Source organism: Anas acuta, chromosome 2 (assembly GCF_963932015.1).
Source record: "Anas acuta chromosome 2, bAnaAcu1.1, whole genome shotgun sequence".
Taxonomy (NCBI): domain Eukaryota; kingdom Metazoa; phylum Chordata; class Aves; order Anseriformes; family Anatidae; genus Anas; species Anas acuta.
Window position 1 is genome coordinate 200442 of NC_088980.1, and position 25957 is coordinate 226398.

General features: G+C 52.8%; 1 protein-coding gene, 2 long non-coding RNA genes and 2 other non-coding genes across 7 annotated transcripts; all 5 read right to left on the bottom strand.

The window, feature by feature from the left end:
- Nucleotides 1-616: 616 nt before the first annotated feature.
- LOC137851916 (uncharacterized) lies at nucleotides 617-3358 on the bottom strand. The gene is made up of 2 exons (XR_011093572.1): nucleotides 1940-3358; nucleotides 617-1041 (listed from the first exon to the last, which is right to left on the bottom strand). It is a non-coding gene; the product is annotated as an uncharacterized lncRNA (long non-coding RNA).
- Nucleotides 3359-3698: 340 nt separating this feature from the next.
- Nucleotides 3699-4550, bottom strand: LOC137851630 (uncharacterized). The gene is made up of 2 exons (XR_011093305.1): nucleotides 4176-4550; nucleotides 3699-4081 (listed from the first exon to the last, which is right to left on the bottom strand). It is a non-coding gene; the product is annotated as an uncharacterized lncRNA (long non-coding RNA).
- Nucleotides 4551-8160: 3610 nt separating this feature from the next.
- Nucleotides 8161-12505, bottom strand: LOC137851917 (N-alpha-acetyltransferase 20). Of its 3 annotated transcripts, none has more exons than XM_068673007.1 (6): nucleotides 12345-12505; nucleotides 12209-12233; nucleotides 12030-12120; nucleotides 10674-10809; nucleotides 9444-9589; nucleotides 8161-8497 (listed from the first exon to the last, which is right to left on the bottom strand). In XM_068673007.1, exons 1-6 carry the CDS (start codon nucleotides 12395-12397, stop codon nucleotides 8412-8414), a joined length of 537 nt encoding a protein of 178 aa, XP_068529108.1. In that variant the 5' UTR covers nucleotides 12398-12505; the 3' UTR covers nucleotides 8161-8411. The 3 variants fall into 3 exon arrangements, with proteins under 3 accessions (XP_068529108.1, XP_068529111.1, XP_068529109.1); XM_068673010.1 differs by lacking the exon at nucleotides 8161-8497 and adding an exon at nucleotides 8730-8766 and having other exon boundaries at nucleotides 12345-12504; XM_068673008.1 differs by lacking the exon at nucleotides 8161-8497 and adding an exon at nucleotides 9281-9312 and having other exon boundaries at nucleotides 12345-12504.
- Nucleotides 12506-14941: 2436 nt separating this feature from the next.
- Nucleotides 14942-15132, bottom strand: LOC137852829 (U2 spliceosomal RNA). Its single transcript, XR_011094058.1, has one exon. It is a non-coding gene; the product is annotated as a U2 spliceosomal RNA (small nuclear RNA).
- Nucleotides 15133-25373: 10241 nt separating this feature from the next.
- Nucleotides 25374-25564, bottom strand: LOC137852830 (U2 spliceosomal RNA). The gene has a single exon (XR_011094059.1). It is a non-coding gene; the product is annotated as a U2 spliceosomal RNA (small nuclear RNA).
- Between the last annotated feature and the right edge of the window lie 393 nt (nucleotides 25565-25957).

Consider the following 25957-nt stretch of genomic DNA (forward strand, 5'->3'; position numbering starts at 1 on the left):
GAAGTCCTATGCCTAAAAGCCCTTAGGACACTTAGGACGCTCAAAACCCAAACCCAAAACAATAGGATTCTCAAAGCCCTAAACAACAAGATTAGGACGCTTAAAGCCGTAACCCCAAAATTAAGATGCTCAAAACACAAAGCCAACCCAAAACACTAGGATGCTCAAAACCCTTACTCAAAACATCAGGACGCGCAAAACTCTAACCCAAAAATTCAGATGCTTAACACCCAAAGCCCTAACACAAAACATTAGGACGCTCAACACCGTAACCCAAAAAATTAGGACGCTCGAAACTCTAACCCTGGAGAACCTAACCTGAAAAAAAAAAAAAAAAGGATCTTAACACACTAACCCTAAATAACTGACCAAAAATAAAACCCTAGGACCCTAACCCTAAAAAACATAGCGACACTCCATCCCAAAAAGAACTCTAAAACCCTAACACGCTAACCCTGAAACCCTTAAAACCCTGTTAAAACTCCAACCCAGTTATACACCAGTTACCTCCCTTAAAGGATATAGAGGAGCTCTCTCAGATACGGCAGTCCTACTTCTCATGAATGCATCCTTTAGGTGAGGAGGGGGAGAAGTAAAGCAAAGAACAACTCACGGGTTGAGATAAGGATAATTTAATTAAATGGAAATAATTATAATAATTAAATAAAGACTACCATGAACTAAACAATTTAACTAAGGGGAAATAAAAAGGGAAAGGGGAAAAGGGAAAATAAAAAGAAGGGACGAAAACAAACAAACAAAATAAATGACAGCTATATGGAAGTGCAGAGGAAAGAAATTGCTCTCTACTTCCCACAAATGAGCGATGATTGACCACGTCCTTGATGCAAGGCCTCAACGCACGCAGCCGGTGTTCGAGAGGAGGACCGACGTCTTCTCAACGAGAGCCCACCCCTCCCCTCTTCTTCCTGTTTCCACCTTTTATTGCTGAGTGTGACATCCCATGGTATGGAATATCCCTTGGATTGGTTTAGGTCAGCTGCCCTAGTGATGTTTCTCTCCTCGCTTTTTGCCCATCCCCTAGGAGGGTTAGAGAAAGGCCCAATGCTGTGCCACTGCTGCTCAGCAGTAGACGCAACACTGGTGTGATAACACTGGTGTGATAACACTGCTGTTCCAGCTACAACTGCAGAGTACGGCACTGTATGGGCTGCTGCTGGGAAAGTTAACATTCCAGCCAGACCCAGCACACCACCAGAGGTGGATTGTTACGATATGGAGATGGTAGGTTATCCAACGGCTCCCGTTTATTATCTTTTTATTTTTCCTGTTCTTCTTCTTCTTCAAAATTTCTTACCTGCTTTTAGTGTAAATATTAAGGCTGTAAAAGGACATGAAGTCCTCCTGATCCATAATCCTGCATCATCACTTTCTTCCCGGCAGAAAGGTTCCTTCGAATTAACATGTGTATTTAAGGCCTGACAAATACAGTCTTCAAAGGATCCAAAAACGGGCCGAAAGACATGCGGTCTTAAAGGCTCCTTTGGCCATTCTATCACACAAGACTGAACCATTTTTTATTTACTTTTTACGTTACTGGGGCCTCTCTCGTTCCAGTTTCTAATCGTTATTCCTAATGGACTTTCTGGTGGTATGTCTGGTAATTCGCTCCCTTTCTTCTGGTCCCTGGTCTTCGGTTTTGTCTCACCCATCTAGGAATGTTACTCTGGCAATTCCCACAGCCCTTGGTTACCTTAATAAGAGTGTCTTAAAGAGGATTTAAGATCTATCACCCACCCACAAATCCTTTGGGAATCCCTTCGGTCCTTCACCGGCCAAGTCCCTCGCGGGAGATTGGAACCGTGGTACAGAAGACCTCCACAATCGCTTCGGAACTAAATTCCGTCTCAGTCACACTCTTACACACACAGGCAACCAAAACCCATCCAACAGAACAGTATACGCTTTAAACACTTACGACTCCGTTGTCTTCATTCAGATCTTCACACGCAGAATTACGGGCAAAATATACTGCTGCAGCCAGCAAGGGAGCTGAAAAAAAATCAAAACCTTAGCTTACCTGTATTCAGGTTCGAGATGCCATTAGTCCCGACCAGACTCGAACAGCAACCACCAAATGCTGGGGCACCTCTCCTACATCAAATAAGATTCCAAGAACCAAAGCCCTCCTGGACAAGCCCCCTGGTGTCATACATGACTGGGTCCCAAACTGGATTGCAATTAAATTTTACAGTTTTTTAAATAAATAGAGGTAAACGAGAAGTTGCTCGCAAACAGATATACTGTGCCAGATGTCCTTCAGCAAGTGCCCAGAGGCAGACCGGATGTCTTTGCCAACACAGTCCCATCAATGTATTAGTACACCCATGCACTGCCACGTTAACTGCCATCACTAACTGCCAGGCAGGACAGCTCCGGACCAAACACGTACACACACAGGCACGCCACAAACACTACAAACAAAACACACAACACAAGGCACAAGAAAAAGTGACCCCCAAAAAGAAAGCCCTACAGCAACAGCAAGTCAGAACAGGTGCTCTGCACCAGACCCTACGAGAGACTAAAATGTCACGACACGTGACTGGAAGCAACTGCCAGAACTGGGATGATGGAGGCCTAAAAAGCCTGCCTTCAAGACAAGAGACCAGAAGGATGGGGACTGAAAACCCCCTAAGACAACTCTCAGGAAATCAATTCCCAAGCAAGAACTCCTGATGCGGCCCAGATGACTTCTGCAAGAGTGAGGATGGAAACAGACGCGATCTCAAACCGAGTATGATACACAAGACCTGAAACAGATCTGTATTTCAAGCAGCGACTGCAAGACAAGAAGTGCTCGGATCAGAGTCATGATGACAAAACAAGCATTGAGGCCCTTCAGCACAGCTACCGAGTCGCCTGCCTGGTCAGTCCAGTGTCAAAAGCCAGGAGGATATCAAGACCCGAGAAGCACAGAACAGACACTGCAGAAGCAACACTACAGGACAGACAAACTGAAGGAAACCGTCCTGCCTGGCACACGCACTCACGCTACAAAATAATCCCGCTGCTCCTATTAGCCTGGTGACCCAGCCACAAGCAGCCTGAACGTGACTCAGCCTCAACCACCCTCACAGTGGCACCAAGTATATTCAGCCAGCAGGCACCACGCTGCTCTGGCTCACAGCTCCCATTAGCCACCCCAGATATGCAAATACCAGGTGCCCCCCAACTTAGCTCTCAGGTTGCTGCATGGTAAAGTCCCTCTGCCTCAAGAAATACACAGGCACCGATTGTCATCTTAGTCAACTGAAGGCTCATCATCAGCTGCAAAAACAGAGTACCAGCATTCACTAGCACGCCGGCCACGATGCCCACCTTCTCCACGATGCTGACTACTGCTGATGCAACATACGATTGTGCTCACGTGTTCCTCTCCGAATCCAAGCTCCAACAGTGCAGCCAGTATCATCCACACCACCTGGGAAAACAAAGGGATTAAATGTTCATTGCATTCACAACAAGTCTACCAATGGTGTTTTATTTTGTTCTTCATTTGTGTGTGTGTGTGTTTGTTTTTTTTTGTTTACCTGTTTGTTTTTTTTGGGGGGATCTGCTTTAGCTCAACAGAATGCAGAGTGCAGATGAGACCTGAGGTGTTTCTAAAAGCAACAATCCCCATGCTTTCGCTGAAGCTTTGAATATTAAAAGGACAATACAACCCAGCAAGTAACTGAAACTTTCTTAACTGGAATTAGCTCAAATTTTATTATTTTTTTTAAACTTAGAAAGAAAAATCCAAGAGCAGAACAGATTATACACCAACAAAATCAATTCCATTCCATCCCCAGAAAAAAATCACATACTCTCATCCCCTCCTGTACCTCAGCCGCTTGCCTGCCCCACGTGGCACATGCTTCCATCTCTTCTCCTTACCCACTTATAGCACCTCTAAAAGGCAAACTGGAGTTTTACTCTATTGGATGTAGGAAAATAACTGCAGTGACAACCACACCCCAAAAACAACAGTTACCTCTGCTCATCACACACCAGAGTCACTGCAGAGGCAGCTTGGGTCGAGACGTCCTGCACTGCGCACTGCACGCTGCATTTCAGCCTGAACAAGGGAAAGACACAGGCAGAAGATAAACATTCAGCTGCCAGCAGTAGTAGCACCCATCCCTCAACAACATAAGCAACCCCATCTTTACTTTTATCCTTTCAAAACAGCACTCCACTTGCCTCTGGACCTGCAAATTAGGTCCAAGCTTGAAAGGAGCGGCCAGCATCACCCACGCCACCTGGGAACACAAAAGGATACAATGACCGCGGTGCTTGCAAGCACCCACCTGCCACACTGCTCCTCTATCCCAATCAGCCTCACCTCGGACCCTCACAGGGAAACACCTGAGCGTCTTCCCTTTGCTTCGGATAAGGCATGACCAGGCTGACACCACTCACCTTCCCTCAGAGCTTCCTGACATGAAGATTTCCCTTCCCTCTCCACAACTGCACAAAGCACCTGCAGAGACAAGAGAAATGCACACTCTGAGGCACCTCACAGCCACAGCGTACCTGCTGCAAGACCTCTCTCTTCCCAGCTCCGGTACTTCAGCTGCTCACCAGCTCTGAGATTGTTCACTCACAACACCACAGCAAGCTGCACCCGGGCCACACAACACACACTACACAAGCTACATTGCTTAAGACATATGAGCTGGAACGTTCCCACCCAACAATCAGTCGCATCACACAGGAAGGATGCCGCACACTCCTAGAAACCAAACCTACCAGTCCTGAGCAGCTCCCCACCTCCTCCTGCCAACCACGCTCAGCACACACACTATTTACTGCTCAGAAAAACAGAAAGTTAAAACATACACACAAAAAAAAACAACCGAGCTCCACAAATGCCAAAAAGACATGCACACACAGCAGCCTCGGCAGGGGTAGTCGCAGACTTACCCTTTGCAGATGAAAGAGGTGACTCTGATACAACCCTGCTCAGCGTCTTGGTAACGCCGCATCTACGCTGCCAAGCCATATGTAGCATTCAATCAAGCTGGTTTTAGTCCTCTGGAGAGTTACACAAGTGGGTTTATACATCTAGAGATTAAAACATAGCTCAAAAACAGAAGAGTATCCCACCATCCCAAAAAAAACAGTGAGCCAGCAGCCCCTACTAAACATCCCGCTACTGAGTGAATTCCAAGCACTTAAAATCCAGAAATCCATAGGCTCCAGTCTGCCTAGAGAACCCTGCAACTGACTGAAGGAAAACCAAAGCACTTACCCCAAAGAGCAGCCCAAGCACAAGGAGCTCTCTGATAGCATGCCTGGGGCTCATATAGCATTCAGCCCCGCCCAGCACCCAAACCCAATCACCTGGGAAAGGGGAGGGGCAAAGCACAAGAAAGTAGGAAGAGAGCAAAAGAAGCAGCTGTGTTTTTTTTTTTTCCTTTGTTTTTTAAAATCTGGTTTATCTCAAAAACATTCCAAGAGCAGACAAGAGACCTGTGGTGTTTCTAGAAGCAAAACTCCCCTTTTGCTTTTGCTGCAGCTTTTAATGTTGAACTGATAATGTCACCAAGCAAGTAACTGAAACTTCTTCAACTGGAATTAGTTTACACACGCTCACCGTCATCTGCAAACACAGAGAACCAGCATTCACTAGCCCTAACCCTAACCCCAACCCTCACCCTAAGCTCTAACCCTAGCCCCAGCCCTAGTCCCCGAGAACTGCATTTCCCGGTGTGCTCTGGGCACCCAACATGGCCTCCCGGAAGTCCGGAGTCCCAGAACTACATTTCCCGGTATGCTCTGGGCACCCAACATGGCCTCCCGGAAGTTCGGAGTCCCAGAACTACATTTCCCGGTATGCTCTGGGCACCCAACATGGCCTCCCGGAAGTCCGGAGTCCCAGAACTACATTTCCCGGCATGCTCTGGGCACTCAACGCAGCCTACCGGAAGCCTTGTGCCGGAAAACTACACCTACCAGCATTCCCTGGGCAGCCGGCACGGCCGATCAGAGGCCGAGTTGTCGAGAACTCCATTTAACAGCACTCCCTGGAACCCTAGCCCTTACCGCCCTTACACAAAAAAGCCGCAAGCCCTAACCCTAAAAATCCTCGAAACCCCTACAGACCTAACCCAAACTATCCACCACACTAAACCCCTGAAGTCCTATGCCTAAAAGCCCTAACCCAAACACTTAAGACGCTCAAATCCCACACCCACAAAATTAAGATGCTCAAATCCCAAACCCCAAAAAATAGGACGCTCAAATCCCAAACCCCCTTCCGAAAAAGAAAATAAGAAAAATAAATCAAACAAAACAAAAACAACAAAAGGGGTAGACCTGGTGGCATCTGCCCTATAACCCTGCAAAAATCATGAGGGACATAGAACAACAAAGCAAACACACAAAATAACATTGACATCCTATCCATAAAAGTGCTATAACAATTAATCACCTCCAAAGAGCTTCATGCAATAAATGCACGTACTACTAGATTGGTTTCCTCTAAAATATCGTACAAGACTCTGACCCACGAAAAGAACCCTGCATGTAGCTAACAGAAGAATAAACAAAGCACCGACCCCAAAGAGCAGCCCACGCAGAAGGAGCTCTCTGATAGAACGCCTAGGGCTCGTATAACATTTGGCCCCGCCCAGCACCCAAACCCAATCACCTGGGAAAGAGGAGGGGGCAAAGCACAAGAAAGAGAGCAGGAGCAGCAGCTGTGTTCATTTATTTATTTTTTTATTTATTTGTCACCTATCCCTAGTTTACAGCATGCGGAGTGCAGACAAAAGAACTGCGGTGTTTCTAGAAGCAAAATTTACCCTATTTTCGCCTCAGCTTTAAACACAGAAAGGACAATACAACAAAGAAAGTAAATGAAATATTTTCAACGGGAATTGGCTCAAACCTTTAATTTACATATGAAGAAAAATCAAGGAGCATAGGAAATCACACATCAAAAAAAGAGACGTAATAAGCAACGCGCATGCGCGGCTGCCGGCTGCCTGCAGTACCCCTTTCTGAACAGCAGGTGGCGGCAGAGGGCGCCCGCGGGCGACACCGCGCATGCGCAGCCACCGGCCGCCTGCAGTACCCGTTTCCCACCAGCAGTTGGCGGCAGAGAACGTCCGCGGGCGCCACCGCGCATGGGCGGCCGCCGGCCGCCTGCAGTACTCTTTTTCCACCAACAGGTGGCGGCAGAGTGCGCCCGCGGGCGCCACCGCGCGTGCGCGGCCCCCGGCCGCCTGCAGTAGCCGTTTCCGAACAGCAGGTGGCGGCAGAGGGCGCCGGCGGGCGACACCGCGCATGCGCGGCCACCGGCCGCCTGCAGTACCCCTTTTCCACCAGTAGGGGGCGGCAGAGGGCGCCGGCGGGCGACACCGCGCATGCGCGGCCCCCGGCCGCCTGCAGTAGCCGTTTCCGAACAGCAGGTGGCGGCAGAGGGCGCCGGCGGGCGACACCGCGCATGCGCGGCCACCGGCCGCCTGCAGTACCCCTTTTCCACCAGTAGGGGGCGGCAGAGGGCGCCCGCGGGCGCCACCGCGCATGCGCGGCCGCCGGCTGCCTGCAGTACCCCTTCCCGAACAGCAGGTGGCGGCAAAGGGCGCCCGCGGGGAACACTGCGTATACGCGCCCCCCGGCCGCCTGCAGTACTCGTTTCCCACCAGCAGGTGGCGGCAGTGGGCGCATGCTCATGCGTGGTGTTCGGCCGCCTGCAGTATTTACTTCTCACCAGCAGGTGGCGTTCCACCCTGAGGTTAAATACCTGCAGTATCGGCTGAGAACACAAGAAACCCTTTACTGTGGCTTATTTCAGTGGATGCAGCATTCCATGTTTATGTATGGTACCAAGAACTGGTCTTGAATCAGGTCCTCCGTAGATGGGCATCCTTGAGTTCTTTATTTGCCTGGATTTTCCCCATTGAGCGTGGACCAAATTGAGTTCAGCCCCTCCTTGTGCCACAGAACTTGAAAAAAATGTCCAAATTGTCTATAACAGGTGTATTTTCTATGAAAGTATTAATACACTACCTCCCCTTGTCCCTCTTCCTTGGTATTGTACAATAATATTTTCACTGGTCATGAATAATGGCATCTTTAGGAGTTTTACTATTACTGGACAGTTATTTTTGATTTGAGAAAAATAAAAAACACACACCGTGCACCATGTCACCAGGTAATTCCATTTAATAGTCTCTGCATTACCAATATTTAAAAAGAAAATTCACTAGGGGAAGTTCACAAGTCTGCAGCTATTACCAATAAAGACGGTGTAAGTAAACTTCTCAATATTGCTTTTGGTATTTCACGAGAAAAAAAACCATTGCGGCTATGTTTTCTCATCTGTAAGGTTTTGTGGGGGGTAGACAGAAAAGCAATCCAAAATTCTGAGCATGATGCCTGAGAATCACGGTTTACAGTTACTCAATGTCTTCCGGTCTCACAGGATGAGGAAGAGGTATAATAGATTTCTTCTCCGTATCTCTGGAAAGAGCTTTTCTCATATCTGTAGCAAGAGGAAAAAGATGTTGTTGTAACAAGAGTTGTTGCACAAAGCCATACTAAGCGAATTCCCTATTACAGTTTGACTGAAAGTTATCTCTTTCAATCAAGCTGATTTTGGCAGCAATGTTAACAATTCAAATCATTAGTGCGGCACAAAATTCAGCTGAATGTCAAGAAAATGGCAGGCTAAAAGGGCAAACATGACTTAAGTCATCTGCAACAACTGTAGTTGTCTGTCCACAGCCTTTGTATTTTGTATGTTACTTTAATCTGAAAAGATGAATGGATGAACAGAAAAGATACACAGCAAGCCCAAAGAAGCTTTTGTGGAGGACGCTTACAGGAAAAAATACCTTGCAATAACAAGCACCTAGTACTCCTGTTTTGTTAACACAGTACTTGAAATTTCCATGTCCTTTATCCTTTAAATTGAAAAGGCCACCCAATTCTCTGTCACTGTGGACCATTAGCCTCTGTAAGATTTTAATTGGCTGAGAAAAACAATTCCTCAAGTCCGTATAATCAAGGGACAACAAAACAAAAGCGGGGGGGGAGGGGGGGAAAAGGAGGGAAGAGAAAGGAAGAAGGAAAGCACAGCCATTCCTCTTCCCAGTTGCATCAGGAAGAAGTCCAGGCACCTGCCAGGAGCATTCTTTCCATTAGATAAGTAACCGAATGTTATTTATCCTTACTCACAGAATAACATGTCTTTGTACTGGATAGCTTACTATTTTATTTTACCGTGGATACAATGCAACGTGCAAACCACAAGGTTGATTTTTTTAACAGATATTAATCCTCAGCAGGAAAAGCTATCTAAAGGAAGAAGTAAAATCCCATTAAACAACAACCACCTTAACTTTTTCCCTATACACAAAACACAGGGACAACCCTGGGACACACAAGAGGATCTTTCCATTCAACGTGGGGGTAGAACAAGTACTTACCATAAGCATCCTCGTCAGGCTCTCCATTGCTAGCAGAATAGTACTCTAACACTGTCCGGTACACACTGTAGCCCAGTTGCTTATACATGTTTACCGCAACCTGATTTGATACTCTCACAAAGAGATCAACAAAAAATCCACCCTTTCTTTTAAAAAATAAACAAAACACAGTAAGAACGAGCAGGTGAATATATTTCCAATTAAAAACCCACAACATGTAACCAAGAACAGGTCTGATGAGGCAATACACTAATCAGGTATGTTTCACGCTGTAATAACAGATGCATTCCTTTTAGCACAGGACAAGCCCAGTACTGGCAGAAGTTATTTTTTTTGGTCACATGAACAATCTTCTACACCATCCAGTACACTCAGAATTATTAACAAAAAAAACAGGGCCAGCCAAATACCCACAGAAGCCTCATTTTCATAAATAAATAAATAAATATATACATAAAATATTATATGAATATAAATATATATGTGTGTGTGTATATATATATGTGTGTGTATATATATATATATAAATAATTATTTTAATTATAATCAGTATTTTAGATGCATTTACATTGCACTAGCTTAGGGACTGCCCCCTTCAAAATGAACAGGGGAAGAAAAATCAGTCTCACAATTCAGTTGCCTAACAGGAGACAGCCCTCAGTATGCTAGTTCTTCAAAGAATCAAGCAATTTGGGGATTCAACCAACCACAACAGGGTTGCTCTACTGGCACGAGCTAGGGACATTTCCCTAATGTGTTTATTTTCTGCAGGTACAAGTAAGCTTATTTTCCATCTCATGCTGGCTCAGTTACTGTCTGCAGCACTACATTTGCGTAATATTGCGTCCAAGGGAACCCGCACAAAGCCCACAGCTGCTAAACAAGCATGTTGGGGGCACTGTGGAAAACACTGTTGGTAGGAAAAGAACTTCACAAAATTTCAAGAAAAGGATACTTTATACTGTGTCTTTGCTGAAATTTAGACTACTTCTCATTCATCATGGCAAGTGAGCTTTCACAGAAAGACATCAAGACATTTTAAAATGCCGAGCAAAGTTTTTAGCTCTTGTTCTCTAATTACAGGGAATTTCAGTCAGTTGGGGGCGCTATTTAATAGAGAAGTCCGGGAGTCTGGGTATGTTTCATGTAAAACAAATACCTAAACCAGGGACAAAAGTCTACAGAAAGAACACTTTACAAGATCAGCTTAAAGAGAAGGGTAATACTCACTTTTCTGAGATTTCTTCCAATAGTTCCATCAACTTGGCAGCCAAACCCAGCCGTCGAAATTCTGGTGCAACCGAGAGAGCAGTAACATGTCCGTGCCATTCTTCCCTGGCCACAGAGCCTTCTGCTTTACCCATTACTGCGGACAGACAGAGTATCAGCACAGCAGCACCTCTGGGACAACGCACCCCAGGTGTACATCGTTACAGAGGAGTATATGAACACATGCTGCAACAACTGTGGCAAAAAGCTGAACAAGGCATGTCTGTATTATCGCTCTATGACTTAGCAACTCTGTACGGTTACAGGTCAAATATCAGAGCTTCAGAGAAAGGCAGGCAAGGCCCCTGAAGGTCACATTTCCATCTGGATTCCAAGCTCTACTGGAAAGACCCCCAGATGCTAGTTCCTGATTTCACCAACTGCACGCTAACAGAACCTATTCTGACACCCAACTTCACCTACCGCAGACAATGCAGATGGTTCTCATCAGTTCTGCTTCATTGCATCAGACATCATTTTGCTCGTTTTACACTCGTCTCTTGACTAGCATTAAAAAAGTTAAATCATTTTTCAAAACTTGTTTTTTGAGGAGCGCCTTCTAAATAAAAGCCTTAAGCAATTCTCACGAGTCTTTAAACGAGCAGAATTCGGGGTCTGAGTAGAATAATGGAAGAACAGAGGGCTACAAGCCAAAAAACTAGTTCATCACCCGAGCAACTAAAGGAAATTTCTGGTCGCTTTGAGGGGGTAGAACTTGGGCGGCTTTGCTGATCTGGCAAAAGACAGCTTAGACCCTGAAAACACGTTACATGTAGCCAAAAGAGGTGGGTTTTTCTGTTTGTTTGTTATTTTGGGGGGAGGGGGAAGAGTCGGGTGGGGAGCGGGGGTGTCTTTGGAGCTTGTTTCTACATAGCACCACACAAGCGTTAGATTGTGAACAACCCTCCAAACCTCCTGTCGCACGCAGTACTTCAGAAACACCCGTCACTCACAGCACCAACGCTTTAGGCTTCAACACGTAGAACGGGCCATTTCCCCAGTCTCTGCAAAGGCCTCCCGGGATGCCGGGGCAGCGATAACGAGGAGGGCGAACCGGCAGACAGCCCGAGTAGCGGGTACTGCTGGCGAACGCCACCGCGGCAAGGCAAAGCAAGGCAAGGCAAGGCTCGGCTCGGCTCCCCGGCCCAGGGCTGCCTCTCGGCGGGCGAAGGGAAGCCCGCGCCCGGAGCTCAGCGCCGCTCGCAGCGCGCCCGCCCCGCGGCCCGAGAGCAGCCGGAGCCCCCGCCGAGCGCTGCGGCCCCGGAGCGGCGGGGCCGGGGCCGGGGCCGGGGCCGGGGCCGGGTCCGGGGCACTCACTGTAACCCATCAGCTCCCCGCCGGGCGCCTCCGCCACGATGAAGTACTCGGGCCAGTGCGCCAGGTACTGCAGGTAGAAGGGGATCCCGTACTGCGGCCGCCAGTTAAGGAGCACAGCCACAGCGGCGCGGCGCCCCCCGAGGCCTCCCGCCAGGCGGCCGGCGGCAGCGGAAGGATACGGTCTCCGTCAGCGGGTCCAGGTTGCTGCGGGGAAGGAGAGGGAGAGACGCTCAGCGTGGGCCCGGCCGGGCTGCGGGGCCGGGGCCGGGGCCGGGCTGCGGGGCCGGCCCGGGGGGGTGGGGGGGTGCCACTCACATGTTGTTGAAGCGGAACAGGTCGTCGCAGGTGAAGGCGCGGAGCGACGTCATGGCGCTGCTGGGCCGCCGCCACCGCTACCGGCACTGCCCCGGCAATGCTCCCGCCGCCCGGGGCCTCTTCCTTCCGGCGCGGAGGAGGAGCAGCTCCGTCGACCCCGCCCCGCGGCCCGGCCCCGCCCTGCAGCCGCCCGCCCGGGCCGGGGCCGCGCCGCCGGGGGCCGTGCGGCAGGTTCAAGGCTCGCGGGGGGCGCCGCAGCCGCCGCCTCGCCAAGGAACCCGTGCGGGCCCCCTCTGCTTTCCCCCGGCTCCCCCACGGCACCTCCGTGTCCTTCCTCCGGGCGCTCTGGGGCTCTGCGGGACATCGGACCCGCAGCACCCTGCCCTCTGAACCGCACCAGTGCTTAAAGCTGCGGCTGCTTGAATTGCTCACCTGCCAGGAGTGCCGTTTGTTATACGGAAGGACGGAAGAAAAAAAAAAAATACCCTTCCAGTCACCCCGTTACTAGGAAACCGACACCCATGCTTGCGCCTCCGCGTGCACCGAGTGGGTAGTCCTTTGGGTTGTACAATTGCTGTAGTTGCTGTATAATGCTGTATGTTGTCTGCAGTTGCCGTGTGTCGACTCAAGGGCGTTACAGGAAGAGTCGCTCAGATTCATGAAGAATGACAGCACGCGCACAGACGTGTGGGGCTTTCCTCGCATACGGGGCTCACCGTGCCTGCGTGCACTCACCCGCCCACCCCAACTTTCGTCGAGTCCTCCCCCAGCCTCAGCACACAGGCAGCTGTGGGATGACGAGATGCACCGCCGGGCGCATATATTGGGCACCACCAGTCAACACCACTTGGATCAAACAGCACTTCCTTTCGCTCTGTCGTGCGCTTCGTTCGTCCCCGGCTGCTCCCCTCGCGGAGGATACGGGACCGCGGATCAGAACGCCGCACTCGCTTCGCGGCGATGCTGCGTCTCGCTCACCCAGCACAATCACGCCGTCACGCAAAGAGGCCCCCTGCACTCCTCGCTCATACCACAAGAAAATATCACTTAAAACAACAACCAAACGTGTTCGTAAGTCACTTCACAACAGCACTTTGTCTCAAACACACGCACTTACGCCAATGCTTTCAACGTGACATACCCAGACACCTACAAATAAGACACGCAATTACTACCACTCCAGTTAACATCCCCCCAGCAGCTGCTGCTATTACCCGGGTAACCTTGTCACAATTTCGAGAGGCCCGCTCACCCTTCTCCTGCTTCTGATGCGGTCATTAGCAGGTCCGTCCTGGCTCCCAAAACTGGGACGCAGCGGTAACCTCGCATTTGCTCCGTCTACTCCCAAGATCTCTAGCGGCCACTCGATCGGCCAGCGACCACCCCCCCCGACATCTCTGTCGGTCAGCCTGTAGCGTACCCTCCTCCCATACAGGGACTCTGCTGCACGCCAGACGTCTCTGCGCGACTTACCAGCCGCCCCGGCCACCCGTACGACTTACGGGCCCTTCCTGTACTGTAAAGCTTACCGTTTGTCCGCGGCCTCAGGAGGGCTTTGTCTGCTCCCGCGGTGAGCGGCTCAGAGCGGAGGCTCCCCCGAGGAAAATGCTCGGGGTGCACCTAGGGGCGTCCGCTCCGCAGCCGATCCCGCAGCCGAGCGAGCAGAACGTCTCTCCTGGCTGGCTCGCCAAACTGACTTGCGGCAGAGTCCACAATCAGTAAGGCTGCAAAAGTAGGTCTGTTTATTCAGCGCTGGGCAGCACGGGGGGGTAGTCCCGCCAAAGTCGTGTGCAGCGGACGCGGCAATTTGCCGCGGTTCTACGCAGCAAAGAGTTTCATTTGCACGAAGTTTCACAGTGCGCCTACACGTATTCACAGCCCGTCCCCGCCTCACGTTAAAAGCAGCTCGAGAAGTCATTTCCACAAGCACCCCCCCACCCGCGCTCGCGCAGTGTCTCCCGGTGGTGGTCGTCGGGGGTCATGGGGATGAATGTTGGTGGCTCTTCCTCGTCCCAGCTAGCTGCCCTCTTGTCTTTGCGGAGTCGGTTGCTCCTTGGCTCCTGTCCACGCGCAGGACCGGTTTCTGCCAGTTTCTTAAGACAGGCTCCCACTCTTATGAAGAGACTGACCTCGGCAAGGGGCCCGAGGCTTCTTGCTTTAGTTATTTTGCACAAGGCAGCATAGTCGGCAGAGACAGCAGGGAGCATCCTAGTTGCATGCTGCCAGCGCTCTCTCTCTACCCGATCAGATTGTCCTAACTCCCTCTCTCGCCAGCCCCAGCGGCAAGCCCAAGAAAACCTTCCGAACCACGCTGCCCCCGCCGCGCCCCGGCCGCTTCCCCGGTGCAAAGGGGCGGCAGGCGCTGGCGGGAGCGCGAGGGGGCAGAGAGCCGTTCCGGCCCGCGGAAGGGGCAGCGAGGCGGGAAGCGAGCGCACGCGCTGGGCCGCGCCGTGCCCTCCGCCGAGCCGGGAAGCCTGCGGCGGCCGGGCGGCAGCTGCTCGGGGGCCACTGCCCCGTCCCCCGCCGCGGAAGCGCCGCGCGTCCTCCCGCCCCCCAGCGTCCAGCTCTGTCTTTGCACTCGCACAGCAACCTCCCGAGGGAGGTGCACCGTTCCCGGAGGTACTGCAATACCGGGACGATGCGCGGAGCGGAGGGAGCAAGCTCCGGATCCAACTCCCGAGCCCAAAAATCCGTTTAATATAAAGTCCTCTCATCGAGGACGTATCAGATATTAAACTGATAAGAACAGATACTACACTTGATCTTAGCCAAAAGGCCGAGAAGCGATGCCCGCCCGCCCGGCCCCGCGCCGCCCGCTCCCGCGCCCACCACCCCGACCTCACGGCCACTGCTCCACCGCCCGCCCCCGCCCTCCCGGGCCTCAACCCGCCGCCCTCGCCCGCCCTCGCCCGCGCTCCGCTCGCAGCCGCGACCCCCAAGCGCCCCGCCGCCGCGGCGCCGGGGCCTCCCAGCGGCCCGTTCGGGCCCCCAAGCGCCCGATTGGCTGGGCCCCGACACGAATTTGCATGCCCCGCCCCGCCCCGCGCCTCGCCGGCCGCGTGCCCCGCCCACGAAGCCTCTGCGCCCGCCCTTCGCTCCGCGCTCATTGGCGCGGCTCCGCCTCCTCCTCGCATTCGCCCCGCCCCTTCCCTTCGCCCGGCCTCCCGCCCCCTCCCCTCCCCTCCCCTCCCCTCCGGCGGGATCTGCACGCCCCGCCCATCTCCGCGGAGCCGAACCGGCTCCCGTGAAGCTGGCAAGCGCCGTGTGCTTGGGGTGCTGGAAGCAGCCACTGCACGGCTGGAAACGTAGCTTTCCACCCGGAACGCCATCCTGGGCTTTGAAAGGCAAGTCTTGTGAGGGGAGGAAAAAAAGAAAGAAAAAAAAAACTCAATAACTTGCTCAGACAGGGTCTTCTGCAAAGCTGTTTTCTTCACGATTGCAGCGGCGGGGGTCCTGCAAGCGGGAGCAACCCGCAAAAGCATATCGTAACCTTATATTATAACCCTCTTAACCGAGGCTTGATTCCTCCCGTTTCCTCCCTGGCTGAGTGCAACAGGTTCACGAGCTACTCAACACTTGTGACTGTATCGCACAGATCCAGTTTTACTTGACCAACCGTTAATTTCTCCTTCCGCCCCATCTTCTCTTGTGACCACAGGGCCCACGATCTTTTGCTTCTAGTGATTTTGCACTGCTTGCCCTGCTTCTCTTACCCGTCCTCCTTATTTTGGGACACTGGGACCTTCCCCTTATCTGCTTAACGTACTCTCCACTGCTGGGCTGCTGTCGTGCCTGCACAAGCACTTCTGGATACGCGAGCTTAGTGGAATTTTCCACTGCAAAAACACGTTCTACTGCAAAAACGCGACATTTTCTCACAGTCCCACGTCAACATGGCACACCAGAAATAATTGCATCAGACAGTGGGATTCATTTCCACAATGACCTCATAAACACCTGGACCAAAGAGCATGGCATTGAACGGGTATACCACATCCCTTCTCCTGCACCAGCGTCCAGGGAAAATAAATAAATAAATAAATAAACAAACAGCAACAGACTGACAAAGAGTACGCTAAAAGCAATGGGTGCTGAGCCATTCAACCGTTGGGATGCTGTTGTCGACGGAAGGAAGACACAGACGCTCAATATGAGTGATCAGTGAACTTCGATTTATTGGATAGCTCAGCTGTTTTTTATATGATTCAATATAATTAGCTCATACATATTGCAAAAGCTAAGCTCACTATTGGTTAGTGCAACTTTCCCTATCTTATCAGCTAGCTCCTCATTCCCTCAACCGTTATCCCGTCTTAGGCACTTTCCCATCCACACACTGACACAATGCCTTTGTCCCTTGATTGGCTTCCCGCCATCTGCCAGACTCATATGAGCTGCGTTCGATACTTTTTTAGCTCGCGACCTCCAAGTTGCTCAACATTCACATGACCTACTTCACTTAACCATTCCTCCACAGGATGCTGTACTGGGTCTGGCTGGGATGGAGATAACTTTCCCTGCGGCAGCCCACAGGGTGCTGTGCTCTGCACTTGTAGCTAGAATGGCACTGGTATCACACCAGAGTTGTGTCTACTGCTGAGCAATACTGGCACAGGGTCAGGATTCCCTCAACCCCCCGCCCCCCGCCCAGAGCCAGCAGGCCTGGGGGTGGGCGAGAGGGGAGGAAGGAACATCAGCAGGGCAGCTGACGTAAAGCAACCGAAGGGATATTCCATACCGTATGGCGTCACACTCGGCAATAAAAGTGGAAGAAGAGGGGAGGGGTGGGCTCTCGTGAGGAGAACATCTGTCCTCCCGAACATCGGCTATGTGCATTGAGGCCCTGCTTCAAGGACGTGGTCGAGCATCGCTCACTGGGGGGAAGTAGAGAGTAATTTATTTCCTCTGCACTTCCACACAGCCTTTACTTTTGTTTTCCTTTTTTTTCCCCCCCCTTTCCCTTTAGGGAAATTATTTAATAACAATTTTCCCTTAATGTTTTTTTTTCCTTTAATTAAATTATCCTTATCTCAACCCATGAGTTGTTCCTTTCCTTTTCTTCTTCCCCTCCTCTTCTGAGGAAGGGGAGTGAGAGGGCAGTTGCGGTGGAGTTCATCAACTGCCTAGAAAGGTAAAGCCACCACAGATCACAGAATCACAGAATTGTAGGGCTTGGAAGGGACCTCGAAATATCGTCGGGTCCAACCCCCCTGCCAAAGCAGGTTCCTTAGAGCAGGCTGCCCAGGTAGGATGCACATGTAGCAACAGCCACCTGGTTAGTCTGCCAATCGAGCTAGCCCTGCCCAATGGAAACTCCTACACACGGAGAAAGGGATAAAGTCCTTGCAGGGCATATTAAAAAAAAATAAATAAATAAAAATAAAAAAAAGCCATACTGGTGAAGACGGTCTGACTTATGCCTGCCTCAGGCTAAGGCAAAGGCAAAGCCGTCCATGGGGCTGCTTTTGCTCAAGGATGTGGGTGCACTCGGCAGCTGATGCAGAAGTATGGGGCAGTCTGAAAACCCTCAAGGGCATCTGGGGTGAGAACAGGCAGTCCTTTGGGTTGTACAATTGCTGTAGTTGCTGTATAATGCTGTATGTCGTCTGCCTGAGTTGCCATGTGTCGACTCAAGGGCGTTACAGGAAGAGTCGCTCAGATTCATGAAGAATCACAGAATCACAGAATTTCTAGGTTGGAAGAGACCTCAAGATCATCGAGTCCAACCTCTAACCTAACACTAACAGTCCCCACTAAACCATATCCCTAAGCTCTACATCTAAACGTCTTTTGAAGACTTCCAGGGATGGTGACTCCACCACCTCCCTGGGCAGCCCGTTCCAGTGCCTAACAACCCTTTCAGTAAAGAAATTCTTCCTAACATCTAACCTAAAACTCCCCTGGCGCAACTTTAGCCCATTCCCCCTCGTCCTGTCACCAGGCACATGGGAGAACAGGCCAACCCCCACCTCACTACAGCCTCCTTTAAGGTATCTGTAGAGAGCGATAAGGTCGCCCCTGAGCCTCCTCTTCTCCAGGCTGAACAAGCCCAGCTCCCTCAGCCGCTCCTCGTAGGACTTGTTCTCCAGACCCCTCACCAGCTTCATTGCCCTTCTTTGGACCCGCTCAAGCACCTCGATGTCCTTCTTGTAGCGAGGGGTCCAAAACTGAACACAGTACTCGAGGTGCGGCCTCACCAGAGCCGAGTACAGGGGGACGATCACCTCCCTAGCCCTGCTGGTCACACTGTTTCTGATACAAGCCAGGATGCCGTTGGCCTTCTTGGCCACCTGAGCACACTGCTGGCTCATATTCAGCCGACTGTCCACCATCACTCCCAGGTCCTTCTCTGCCTGGCAGCTCTCCAACCACTCATCTCCCAGCCCGTAGCTCTGCCTGAGGTTATTGCACCCCAGGTGCAGGACCCGGCACTTGGCCTTGTTAAACTTCATGCAGTTGACCTCAGCCCATCGGCGCAGCCTATCCAGATCCTCCTGCAGAGCCTTCCTACCCTCGAGCAGATCGACACACGCACCTAACTTGGTGTCATCTGCGAACTTACTGAGGGTGCACTCAATGCCCTCGTCCAGATCATTGATGAAGATGTTAAAGAGGACCGGCCCCAGCACCGAGCCCTGGGGGACGCCACTAGTGACTGGCCTCCAACTGGACTTGACTCCTTTTACCACAACTCTTTGGGCCCGGCTATCCAGCCAGTTTCTAACCCAACGAAGCGTGAGTCAGTCCAAGCCATGAGCAGCCAGTTTCTTGAGGAGAATGCTGTGGGAGACAGTGTCAAAAGCCTTGCTGAAGTCAAGGTAGACCACATCCACAGCCTTTCCCTCGTCCACCCAGCGCGTCACTTTGTCGTAGAAGGAGATCAGGTTCGTCAAGCAGGATCTGCCTTCCATAAACCCATGCTGACTGGGCCTGATCGCCTGCTTGCCCTGCAAGTGCCTCATGATGACTCCCAAGAGGATCTGCTCCATGAGCTTCCCTGGTACTGAGGTCAAACTGACAGGCCTGTATTTCCCCGGGTCTGCCCTCCGGCCCTTCTTGTAGATGGGCGTCACATTCGCTAGCCGCCAGTCAGCTGGGACCTCCCCCGTTAGCCAGGACTGCTGATAAATGATGGATAGGGGCTTGGCCAGCTCCTCTGCCGGTTCTCTCAGTACCCTTGGGTGGATCCCATCCGGCCCCATCGACTTGTGCACATCCAAGTGCCGTAGCAGGTCACCAACCAGTTCTTCGTGGATGGTGAGGGCCACATCCTGCTCCCCATCCCCTTCCACCAGCTCAGGGTACTGGGTATCCAGAGAACAACCGGTATTGCCGCTAAAGACTGAGGCAAAGAAGGCATTGAGCACCTCCGCCTTTTCCTGAAGAATGACAGCACGCGCACAGACGTGCGGGGCTTTCCTCGCATACGGGGCTCACCGTGCCTGCGCGCGCCCACCCGCCCACCCCAACTTTCGGCGAGTCCTCCCCCAGCCAGCCTCAGCACACAGGCAGCCCTGCTGCCCAGGACTTCCACGATCCCAGGAACTCCCGCTTGCACGCACCTTCTTCCTTGCCACGGTCCCAGCAACGCTCAGTAGCCTCACCGTGCTCCAAGGTTTCTCTAAAGACCTTTCCGGACCCAGCTTGGCTGCCCCAAGCAGCAGAGGGGCTGCAAGGCAGACAAACTGCAACTACAGCCCCCTCACCGCCTTCCTCCTCCACCAGCCCCACAGCTGCCACCCTCACCCAGGTGCAGCCCTTTTATGAGGAGGGGCTGCCCAGATCACCACCCTCATTAGCCGCACCTGGGGCTCCAGTGACTGGGGCTCCAGTGACAGGTTTTTACTCTCTTTTCCTAATCTTCTTCCCAAATGTCCCAATTCTCTGGGATTCAACTCTTCTGTCCACGTACAAACGTTACTATTTCAGATTATTGATGAGCCCCGTTCCAATCAGAACTCCACAGGGCTTTGGGAAGACACCTGAAGCACTCAGCCCTCCGTCTTCTAGACAAACAAAACCACCTTTTCCACAAAATTTACATTTCAGCAGGGCCGAATTTCAAGCCGAGTGCCAATTTTTCTCATGCACTTTGTTAGTAAGCTCGCACAAAACAAGGAATCACTCCTACGTATCCATCAATACGGGGGCTTGAAAAGGTATTGAGGCCTAAATAAATTCGCTCTCCCCCTTCTTACCAAATTCCCAAGGGCTCAAGGCCAAACCACCACAGAAGCGACTCTCTCCGTTCTGCCACTTTGATAATCATAGAATCATAGAATATCCTGAGTTGGAAGGGACCCTTAAGGATCATCAAGTCCAACTCTTGACACCGCACAGGTCTACCCAAAAGTTCAGACCATGTGACTAAGTGCACAGTCCAATCTCTTCTTAAATTCAGTCAGGCTCGGTGCAGTGACCACTTCCCTGGGGAGCCTGTTCCAGTGTGCAACCACCCTCTCTGTGAAGAACCCCCTCCTGATGTCAAGCCTAAATTTCCCCTGCCTCAGCTTAACCCCGTTCCCGCGGGTCCTGTCGCTGGTGTTAATGGAGAAAAGGTCTCCTGCCTCTCGACACCCCCTTACGAGGAAGTTGTAGACTGCGATGAGGTCTCCCCTCAGCCTCCTCTTCTCCAGGCTGAACAGGCCCAGTGCCCTCAGCCGTTCCTCGTACGTCTTCCCCTCCAGGCCTTTCACCATCTTCGTAGCCCTCCTCTGGACACTCTCCAACAGTTTCATGTCCTTTTTATACTGTGGTGCCCAGAACTCCACACAGTACTCGAGGTGAGGCCTCACCAGCGCAGAGTAGAGCGGGACAATCACCTCCCTCGACCTACTAGCGATGCTGTGCTTGATGCACCCCAGGACACGGTTGGCCCTCCTGGCTGCCAGGGCACACTGCTGGCTCATATTCAACTTGCTGTCTACCACGACCCCCAGATCCCTCTCTTCTAGGCTGCTCTCCAGCGTCTCATTGCCCAGTCTGTACGTGCAGCCAGGGTTGCCCCGTCCCAGGTGCAGGACCTGGCACTTGCTCTTATTGAACTTCATGCGGTTGGCGATCGCCCAGCTCTCCAACCTATCCAGATCCCTCTGCAAGGCCTTTCCACCCTCATTCGAGTCCACAACTCCTCCAAGTTTGGTGTCATCAGCAAACTTGCTCAAAATACCTTCTATTCCTACATCCAGATCGTTTATAAAAATATTGAAAAGTACCGGCCCTAAAATGGAGCCTTGAGGGACCCCACTGGTGACCGCCCGCCAGCCTGACGCAGCCCCATTCACCATAACCCTTTGGGCCCTGCCCGTTAGCCAATTGCTCACCCATCGTATGATGTTTTTATTTAGCTGTATGGTGGACATTTTGTCCAGTAGGATCCTATGGGAAACCGTGTCAAAAGCCTTGCTGAAGTCCAAAAAAATCACATCAGCTGGTTTCCCTTGGTCCACCATACGGGTGATCTTATCATAAAAGGAAATCAGGTTAGTTAGGCAGGACCTACCCTTCACAAACCCATGCTGGCTGGGACCAATGACTGCTTTGTCCCCCAGGTGCGCCTCAATAAGTTCGAGAACCATCTTCTCCATGATTTTACCAGGCACTGACGTGAGACTGACAGGCCTGTAATTGCTAGGGTCTTCTTTCTGACCCTTCTTGAAAATCGGCACAACATTTGCCAGCTTCCAGTCTACTGGGACCTCTCCAGATTCCCAGGATCGTTGAAAAATAATTGAGAGAGGTTCCGCGATGACGTCCGCCAGCTCTTTCAGCACCCGGGGATGAATCTCATCCGGACCCATGGACTTGTAGGGATCCAGGTGGAGTAGCAAATCCCGCACATGTTCAGGGTCGGTTGGGAGTTTGTCATCCCCACTGTCCCGGTCCTCCAGCTCAGGGCACCCTGGGTCCCGAAGCCCATCATCGGCATTGAAGACAGAGGCAAAGAAGGCGTTAAGCATCTCTGCTTTGCCTATGTCATTGTCTGTGAGGAGACCTTCCCTATCAAGGAGCGGCCCTATGTATTCTTTAGTTCTCCTTTTTCCATTCACATATCTAAAAAAACCCTTTTTATTTTCTCTCACAGACACAGCCAGCTTCAACTCTAGGTGTGCTTTAGCCACACGAATTTTCTCCCTACAAACACGAACAGCATCCCTGTATTCTTTCCAGGACACCTGGCCCTCCTTCCAGTAGCGAAACACTCTCTGTTTCCGCCTAATCTCCATAAGAATGTTCCTGGTCAGCCACGCCGGCCTCCTGCCCCGCCTGCCTGACTTGCGATATTTAGGAATTGCCTGATCTTGTGCTTCTAGGAGGCATCGCTTAAAGAATGACCAGCACTGGTGGACATCGAGGCCTTCAAGAGCAGTTTCCCAGGGGACCTTGCTGACTAGTTCCCTGAGCAGCCTGAAGTCCGCTTTCCCCATATCTAGGGATGAGGTTTTGGTGGCACTTTTCCTTCTGTCACCGTAAATTTTGAACTCAACCACTTCATGGTCGCTATGACCGAGGCGGCCACCAATCACCACATCTCCCACCAGACCCTCTCTGTTTTCTAGCAACAGGTCTAGGAGGGCACCTTTCCTAGTTGGCTCCGTTAGCACCTGCACCAAGAAGTTATCATCTAGGTGCTTCATGAACCTCCTGGACTTGCTCGTGTCAGCCGTGTGGCACTCCCAGTTAACGTCTGGCAAGTTGAAGTCCCCCATAAGGACAAGGGGAGTTAATCTCGAGGCCTCTCTTAGTTCTGTAAAGAATAATTTATCGGCGCTATCGTCCTGGCCAGGCGGTCTGTAATAGACTCCCACAACGACATCCCCTTTATTCGTTCGTCCCTTGATCCTTACCCAGAGGCTCTCAACTTTGCCATCGCCGACCTGAAGTTCCACACAGTCCAGCCCCTGCTTCACATACATCGCCACCCCACCACCTCGCCGACCCTGCCTGTCCCTCCTGAAGAGCCTGTAACCATCTATCGCAACACCCCAGTCACAGGACTCATCCCACCAGGTTTCGCTTATGCCGATGATGTCGTAGTTGCGGGACTGGGCCAGGACTTCTAGCTCATCCATTTTATTCCTCATACTGCGTGCGTTCGTGTAGAATCAGTCAGCCCCTCTCCCCCGATACCTGGGAAACCGACCAAACACCACAGCAAATATATCCAAACTTCTACACTGTCACTTAGATAACGCCGCCACCTTCCTCCTTGTCACACTCCAAACATTTAAGAACAAAAATGGGATTACGAGATGCACCGCCGGGCGCATATATTGGGCACCACCAGTCAGCACTTGGATAAAACAGCACTTCCTTTTGGTCTGTCGTGCGCTTCGTTCGTCCCCGGCCGCTCCCCTCACGGAGGATACGGGACTGCGGATCGGAACGCCGCACTCGCTTCGCGGCGATGCTGCGTCTCGCTCACCCAGCACAATCACGCCGTCACGCAAAGAGGCCCCCTGCACTCCTCGCTCATACCACAAGAAAATATCACTTAAAACAACAATCAAACGTGTTCGTAAGTCACTTCACAACAGCACTTTGTCTCAAACACACACACGCCAATGCTTTCAACGTGACATACCCAGACACCTACAAATAAGACACGCAATGATTACCACTCCAGTTGACATCCCTCCAGCAGCTGCTGCTATTACCCGGGTAACCTTGTCACAATTTCGAGAGGCCCGCTTACCCTTCTCCTGCTTCTTATGCGGTCATTAGCAGGTCCGTCCTGGCTCCCAAAACTGGGACGCAGCGGTAACCTCGCATTTGCTCCGTCTACTCCCAAGATCTCTAGCGGCCGCTCTATCGGCCAGCGACCCCCTCCCCCCCGACATCTCTTATCAGTCAGCCTGTAGCGTACCCTCCTCCCATACAGGGACTCTGCTGCCCGCCAGACGTCTCTGCGCGACTTACCAGCCGCCCCGGCCACCCGTACGACTTACGGGCCCTTCCTGTACTGTAAAGCTTACCGTTTGTCCGCGGCCTCAGGAGGTCTTTGTCTGCTCCCGCGGTGAGCGGCTCAGAGCGGAGGCTCCCCCGAGGAAAATGCTCGGGGTGCACCTAGGGGCGTCCGCTCCGCAGCCGAGCGAGTGGAACGTCTCTCCCGGCCGGCTCGCCAAACTGACTTGCGGCAGAGTCCACAGTCAGTAAGGCTGCAAAAGTAGGTCTGTTTATTCAGCGCTGGGCAGCACGGGGGGGTAGTCCCGCCAAAGTCGTGTGCAGCGGACGCGGCAATTTGCCGCGGTTCTACGCAGCAAAGAGTTTCATTTGCACAAAGTTTCACAGCGCGCCTACACGCATTCGCAGCCCGTCCCCGCCTGACGTTAAAAGCAGTTCGAGAAGTCATTTCCACAAGCACCCCCCCACCCGCGCTCGCGCAGTGTCTCCCGGTGGCGGTCGTCGGGGGTCATGGGGATGAAGGTTGGTGGCTCTTCCTTGTCCCCGCTAGCTGCCCTCTTGTCTTTGCGCAGAGTCGGTTGCTCCTTGGCTCCTGTCCATGCGCAGGACCGGTTTCTGCCCGTTTCTTAAGACAGGCTCCCACTCTTACGAAGAGAGTGACCTCGGCAAGGGGCCCGAGGCTTCTTGCTTTAGTTATTTTGCACAAGGCAGCATAGTCGGCAGAGACAGCAGGGAGCATCCTAGTTGCATGCTGCCAGCGCTCTCTACCCGATCAGATTCTCCTAACGCCCTCTCTCGCCAGCCCCAGCGGCAAGCCCAAGAAAACCTTCCGAACCACGCTGTCCCCGCCGCGCCCCGGCCGCTTCCCCGGTGCAAAGGGGCGGCAGGCGCTGGCGGGAGCGCGAGGGGGCAGAGAGCCGTTCCGGCCCGCGGAAGGGGCAGCGAGGCGGGAAGCGAGCGCACGCGCTGGGCCGCGCCGTGCCCTCCGCGGAGCCGGGAAGCCTGCGGCGGCCGGGCGGCAGCTGCTCGGGGGCCACTGCCCCGTCCCCCGCCGCGGAAGCGCCGCGCGTCCTCCCGCCCCCCAGCGTCCAGCTCTGTCTTTGCACTCGCACAGCAACCTCCCGAGGGAGGTGCACCGTTCCCGGAGGTACTGCAATACCGGGACGATGCGCGGAGCGGAGGGAGCAAGCTCCGGATCCAACTCCCGAGCCCAAAAATCCGTTTAATATAAAGTCCTCTCATCGAGGACGTATCAGATATTAAACTGATAAGAACAGATACTACACTTGATCTTAGCCAAAAGGCCGAGAAGCGATGCCCGCCCGCCCGGCCCCGCGCCGCCCGCTCCCGCGCCCACCACCCCGACCTCACGGACACTGCTCCACCGCCCGCCCCCGCCCTCCCGGGCCTCAACCCGCCGCCCTCGCCCGCCCTCGCCCGCGCTCCGCTCGCAGCCGCGACCCCCAAGCGCCCCGCCGCCGCGGCGCCGGGGCCTCCCAGCGGCCCGTTCGGGCCCCCAAGCGCCCGATTGGCTGGGCCCCGACACGAATTTGCATGCCCCGCCCCGCCCCGCGCCTCGCCGGCCGCGTGCCCCGCCCACGAAGCCTCTGCGCCCGCCCTTCGCTCCGCGCTCATTGGCGCGGCTCCGCCTCCTCCTCGCATTCGCCCCGCCCCTTCCCTTCGCCCGGCCTCCCGCCCCCTCCCCTCCC